Below are 7,024 nucleotides of genomic sequence, written 5' to 3' on the forward strand. Positions count from 1 at the left end.
AGGGAAAGATACCTCATATAATACAGCCTCACCAGTAGCAAACATGAATGGCAACTTCATGTTACGCTTTCGTAGATGTTCTGCTCCTTCTTCATCTCTGAAATAAATCAGATAGATAGTATAATACTGCAGTACTAAATAGTAACTGTAATCTTTTTTTCCCCCGGAATTCATAGTTAAAAAAAATTCTATTCTAAAAATTCTATTTGAAGGCATTTTTCAAATTCCTAGTTATTCCAGCTCAACTTGAGTTAAACCAAGAGGCAGATTATGCAATAAGGAGGTTATGACTGTAATACCACCTTTACATTATTACATTTGTAATTAAATCTAGAAGTGTGTTTTGTTCCATGCATTTCATTTTTCTTGGTATAGCAAGTAAGTGAATACTTCAAAACTTAAATATCTCTTTCTCCATTTTACAGACTCCTTAGCAAAAGTTTTTTAACCTGTATAATAACGCTAAATTTCATATTATTTAGCATTTAGTTCAGCACCATAAAGGACTTAATCTTTATGTTATCTTTTGTTTCTTCTACACAAGTTCAGTTGGATTTCTTAATTTTTGCTAACAGGGATACTGAAGTAAAAATAGGTTGGATGGAATAACTTGGCGCTTGCACTGCTGCTCTTACTATTTATATAAATCAAAATGTCTAAACACCTAAGTACTGAAATATCAGAATTCTTTACAAATTTATTAGCAAATTAAAGCGGTTTTCTTTCTGGAGTTCAGGATTTAAAGGGGGTTTATTTAAAAATAAAGAATTCCTTTCTGAATATATACAAGCTCAAAAGGTTTTGGTTTTTGAAGTATACTGCTTTATGCGATGATGACTTACGTCAGAGGTCTTTGTGTGGCAATGATGTAATCCGGTCTTCCATTTTTGTAGACAAGACGTGCGTTTGCCTGTAGCCAGGCCCATCGGTTTTCTTTGGTTAGAAGCCTAAAAATAGTCATTCCACTCTCACCGGTCTTCATCACTAGAGTTAAAAAGTAAGCATACCATTTACTGTTCAGTGAACAAAACCAGGAAAATCTGGCATGTCATGAAAGTAATCCCATTTGTAGAGCAGTTTTACTAGTCTCATGTCCTCAGTCACCCATTTTTGCATCGCACAAATGTATTCCCAGTGAAACGGGATGATCGACCTCTTTAAAGGAGCCTAATTTACTAGTAAAATAAAAGCCCAAACTGCGAGCAGTTGTAAGATAATCACTACAGATTGGTAACATCCTATATGGAATTTCATCCATTACTTCTGCAAAACCAGAAATTAATAAATACTAGAACATGTGAATGATAAAGCCTAAGTATCTTTTACATCAAAAAAAATCCAAAAGGCTATTGCTTAAGAAGTTAGAAAACATATTAACTCTGAATCCAGTTATTTGAAATTTTGACCGGTTAATATGCAAATACTTTAAACTCCATTGTTTTTCACTCCCACCATCACTTCACAAGCAATGCTTGACAAACATACTACATTTTCACTGCACATTCCTGGAAACACTGCATTTCTAGACAGAAAAATCAAATATTTAGGAAAGCTTAAGAATCCTAACAAAAAAACACCTTTGCTACAAGGCTTCTTAGCATCAGAAACAAAGCAAACCCAGTTTTAAGACAAAGTTTCAAAGTGAAATTTCAAACTAAAGTTTCATCCCATTCTAATCTGGAAATATTTTTTTCTTCTTCCTTACCAAAGAAACAAAAACACTGGTAGGCAACACTGACTGAGCCTCACCTGAAACAGTAAATCTGCTTAATATAGGTTGAGAACTAATCTATTGAGGGGGGTTATTTAATTATACATAAGGGGACAAAAGAAAAAAGTTTTTCAAGAGAAATCAGTAGAAAAGAAGTACCAAAATATCCTGAAGATGTTTCAGTAACTTCCAAGACAAATAATGTTAGAGCTAATGAAAAAAAAAAGTAAAGAAGTCCACTAAATAGTTATAGATCAGATAGTCAACACTTATTTCCATAGCATAAAACATTATACTTCTCTCCTTAAGTTGTTACTTAAACCAAATCAAGCTCCTAAGAATCAGAACCAGAAATGTACAGGACACTAGCATGCTAAATCAGTGATTAATTTCTGTTAAAAATCTTACACTGATATGAAAAGGAAATGCCTTCTTTAAATTCCTAACAGGAGAGCTATCTTTGAAATAGTCCCTTTGCCCAAAGGAAGTTGTTGAAATAGCAGGAGCTGAGCAGTGAAGGATGTGAGAAGAGCAAGATGTGACAGAAACTGAAACGTACAACCTAAAATGGTCTATACAGGACTATTAAATATTTCTTTATCCAGTATAAGTTTTTATAGGGAAGGAAAGATCACATTAAATTATTAATGCTCTTTTTGTTAACGACCACTTTTCTTAAAAAAAGAAAAAAGTATACTGCATAGTATTTTTTCAGTATGAATATAATCCATGCTTTGATTTTTCAGCCTTTCTTAGGGAAGGAAGCTTACTTCGGACATGATTTTCAGCACAATAAAGCATATCAGCTGCATGAATAAACTGGTATCCTGTTCCTCTCATACACAGCTCTGCTTCAGTGTATCCCAGGATTATCTTCCCTCTGGAAGGTAAAAACAAAAAATTACAGCACTGATGATGAACCAAGTCACAGAATAAATGCCAAGCAAGTTAATTACAGCTAGAACATTTCAGACACAAGTGCTAACTATGTTTTGTCGCAATATCAGTTTTACGTGGAAGTAAGATAGTTCTATTAAAAAAAATACTGTTGACATACCATAAAATTTTTACTAGTTTCCCCAGCAACTCCTTCAGTGACTAGGAACATGCTCACAAAATTATTAGATCATTTAAAAAAAACCCAGTATGTCTACAGTTCAGCTGGACTCTTAATTCCACACTTTTGAACACACTCACTTATAGCACGCAGCTCCCATTCGTTGCAAAGACAGACACTGTTTGCTTAACCCTATTTCATCTACCCACAGGTGCTTTCAAGTAGAGATAAGCAGGGGCTTAACTTTAGTTACCTAAGCTTCTTGCCTAATTTGTTTTAGTACTTTAGTATTCAAAACACAGCATATCACAGAACTACATCCCTTTCACTACTGGGTGGTTTGGGACACCTGGATTTGCACTGAAGCTTTCTAAGATATGTCTCAGAGGAGTACTGGCAATAGAGTCATCTTTGACCCTAGCAGCTAAAACTAGTGTAACTTTACTAGAGGTCAGAGAGATAAAGAAGTCAATAGCATTTGTATGAGTGCTATGAGATACATGATAGAATGAAATAGTCAAAGAGAGACTGAATCAGTATTTGGAATGAAGAAATGGAGATCCAAAGATAGAAGAAAAAAAAAAAGCAGTAATGGGGAACGATATAGGCAAAAGTGTAAAACATAACAAAAATGGAAGGTTTCAAATGAAGCAAAATGAAAAAAAAAAACAAAAGGAAACAAAACGTGTTAACATTTTGCTAACTTGCTCCTATCATTTTACAGAATCCAAGAAAAACATTTTTGTTTATCAGCAGACAGAATACTAAGTAATTTGACTCTACATTATCCTAGAAGAAGGTATGGAAATCCATATGAAAGGTTCCACTGAAATTAAGCCAAAAATATAAGGGAGGGGAGAAGGAAGAAAGGAGGCCAGAGGCTTTTCTTTTGATAAAGAAGCATCTTCATGGGCTTCTTTCCACGTTGATGCAGTTATAGTGTTTATCTAGTAATGCAACAGTGTTTCCAGTTTTTACATATGGAAAAGAATGGTATGAAATGTGTAAAAGTCATAGTATAAAAAAGGACTTCATTTGTTTGTTTTGCAATAAGTAACACTTCCATTGTATTTTACATCTATTTTAACAGCAGCAGAAAACATGCATGTAGAACAAAATGTAAACCTTGTTCTATCAGTTGTAAAACCAAATTTCAAGCAGATTTAAACATTAAACTTTTCTTTTGCCCTAACTTATTAGTACTCTGTCTTTTGGGTGGTCTGTTTGAGTTTTGGTTTGGGGTTTGGCTGGTTGGGGTTTTTGGAGGGGTGGGGGTTGTTTTTGGTTTTTTGTTTTGTTTTAACGACTGAGAGTCAGAAAGCAATATGCCCTTTCAAGGAAGTAAACTCCCCATTTCTCTTTACTAGCAAGGCTGAAGAGAAAAATCCTGACTGTTCCTAATCATCAGTATTGACTGAAATAGTTGCCAGCTTTATATTTCAAATACATACTTGAAACTTATCAGAAAATTATTAGAGTATTACGCAGAATAATTTACACCTACTTTGCATCACAGCCAGTAGGTGTGAAATCCAGTTTGTGTTTAGTCCTGAAGATGAAGTTTTTAGTTCGTATCTCAAGGATAGATGGTGGTTGCAGGGGAGTAGCTACAGCAAACAGAGCAAGTTGAGGAGACAAAGTAGCACCATCCTTCCCTTTCTTGTTTTGTCCATGGAGAAACTTTAATCGTCCTTGAAAATTCATAGCCTTAGGATGACGAAAAAGTAATTGTTATGTGTTAGAGGTACTTTAAGAGTAAGATATTTCTGTTATGATGTAAACCATATATATTTTTTTTGACCTATCAGACTCAAGCTTTGTAACGGCATACACAAAAGTTAGCTAACAAGTACAGAATACTGTGATTACTCCCCTGAGCATGTCCCTTTGAGATCTACCAATAAACTCATTAGAAAAAGAACTAGTGGGGAGCTGTTTTGTAAAAAAAACCCCAAACATGTAATATCAAATGCCAACTGGATCTTCTAATATTCTAATGAAAATGGCATTATACATAGATACAATTAACATAACATTATCTCTCTTGCATTTCTGTCAGTAGTATGCAAAGGTGTACAACTGCGAAATCATCTACAAACAATTCTATTTGTAAGAAGTCACCTAGAACGTGATACACCCATATTTGCTTTAAAATCTGTGGCCCTGACAAACAATAAATTATTATTACAAAAAGCAAGGATAGACTTTTCCAAGTAAAGGGAAAATTATGGTTCTATTAGTTATTATGACTTAATCTTTGTAATTTTTTTTTATCTGTAAATCAGGATTTCACAAAAGCAGATGCTTATTGGTATTTCACCGAGGAAACTGAGCCATGAGAAATGAGAGAACTTGCACCTGGTTGTAACATGTTGAAGGGGACACATTCAGTGCCACTAACTGAAACATTATTGGTTCAAGCAGTTCAGGTATCTATGGAGCTTAACAAATACAGTAAGTTACAGTACGTATTGTAAGGATAATGCAGACTTCCCAATTGCAAGCATATGTGGAAGTTTTTACATAACTGCATACTCACCAGGAATCCAGATGAATTATCCAGGAGGCATCGTAACCTGCAGATGAAACTCCTTTCCATAAAGGAAGAGTTCTCTGGAGGAAGTTGGTCTGGGTTATAATAGGTTGCTGGCTGTGGAAAGCCATTATCTCCTGCAGGAAAGGATTATTTATAAGGATTATTTTTAGAAGAACACCTAGCAAAGGCTATCTATAACAAATCATCTTCTGTATCATAAATAAAGCATTGGGTCATGACCTTAGCAAGAACAATGTAAACTGCAGACATCCTCAGAACCTATGTTGGTTATAACACTAGGTTAAGTATCAGTTCTTCTGATAGGATTATATTTTACAGGCTATAGCATTTGAAAACTGAAAGTAATTTAATTTTAGGTGGTGCATTTTGGTGTTACGTTTTGGGGTTTTGTTGGTTTGGTTTTTAATTTATTCATTGTATTTGTGAACAAGCTAGATTCCGAATCCGTTGCAGAGAGCAGAGTTCTCAGCAAAGAGGACATCCACATTTCTGCAACGGCAGGATTTGCAAAAGGCATTATAACTATAGGAAGGGAGTATTCAAAAGCTCAGTAGATGGTATCAAACTGTGAAACTGTTACTTTCTAGACAGCCAGGTGAAAGCTGTAGCAATAAAAAGAAACATCTTTAGGGAACCACCACAATAAATCAATGTGATTACCTTCTCTACTATTACAGATAAAATAGTGAAAATATCTGATCAAGATATTTCTGGCTGTGCTGATCAAGAAACCACCAGTTACTTCCTCAGAGGAACCTAGAGTCCCTGTGTCTTGTGGGTTTTGTTAGTTAGATTGTTTTGTTTCGTTTTTTAAAAGATTCAAAACCATGATTGACAACTAGAATAACAATGTGGTATTCTTCTGCCACTTCAAGACAAGCATTTGCTTCTAAGCAGCATTTAGAAGCTAGACTAAAACATTTGGAATATAAAGTAAAAACAGAAGGCAAATCAATAAACTTGTGATAGAATACGTATATTCTACATGAGACTACATATTCAGAGATACCAAAGCATGTCTACTCACAGCAAATTTAGTAATCATTTGTAAAAAAACTTTAAAAAACCACAAACTGTTTGTTCCATAGGAATTCATACATACAAAAAATTAATTAAAAAAACCAGCGTAAAATGCTATCTTAGAGGGCTAAATACTTTGTAATTTAAAAAAATAGTTCATATACCACAAGAGAACTGATTACCAAGCGCGGACAAAAGAAGAGTACAGATTTTAAGAATGAACCCATATTGACCTTCCAGGACTTGGAGATGAAGTCAGGGAGAGCATGTCACTCAATCACACGCTATACTATGTTCTCTCAAACATAATTTTGTTTCTTGGACAGCTGGAAGAAACTTACAGATAGGCCAGGTGGTTTGTACAATGGGAAATCAAACTCAGAGGAGAACAAATCAGGACCAAAATCCAGTTCAGCTCAATCTCCTATTAATTCAATGGTCTGAACCAGAGTGAAATGAGTTTCCTGATCGCTCATGAAGAGGCCTTGCAACCTAAAGCCATATAAATCCACAAAGAATCCTGAGCTTTTCAGATAAAATCAGGAGATATCTTTTTTTTTTTTTAAAAAAGAACCACATTACAAGGTCAATTTTTGCTGAACAAACTTCAAGGTATGGGAAAAAGAGGTCTACCAGATAGTGTTTATGAAAAGGAATAATCTGAAATTACAGCCACCTG

General features: G+C 34.6%; 1 protein-coding gene across 1 annotated transcript in view; it reads right to left on the bottom strand.

Annotated features, from left to right (window-relative positions):
• Positions 1–7,024, bottom strand: part of AHR (aryl hydrocarbon receptor) — a 22,273-nt gene that overhangs the window by 5,784 nt on the left and 9,465 nt on the right. Inside the window, exons 4-8 of the mRNA XM_010131961.1 lie at positions 5,308–5,438; positions 4,273–4,475; positions 2,482–2,591; positions 843–984; positions 2–97 (exon numbers count right to left, since the gene is read on the bottom strand). Of these exons, the coding sequence (XP_010130263.1) occupies positions 2–97; positions 843–984; positions 2,482–2,591; positions 4,273–4,475; positions 5,308–5,438 (682 nt within the window). The remainder of the gene's footprint in view (position 1; positions 98–842; positions 985–2,481; positions 2,592–4,272; positions 4,476–5,307; positions 5,439–7,024) is intronic.

This window comes from Buceros rhinoceros, unplaced genomic scaffold (genome assembly GCF_000710305.1).
Source record: "Buceros rhinoceros silvestris isolate BGI_N320 unplaced genomic scaffold, ASM71030v1 scaffold9792, whole genome shotgun sequence".
In the NCBI taxonomy this organism is placed as follows: Eukaryota; Metazoa; Chordata; class Aves; order Bucerotiformes; family Bucerotidae; genus Buceros; species Buceros rhinoceros.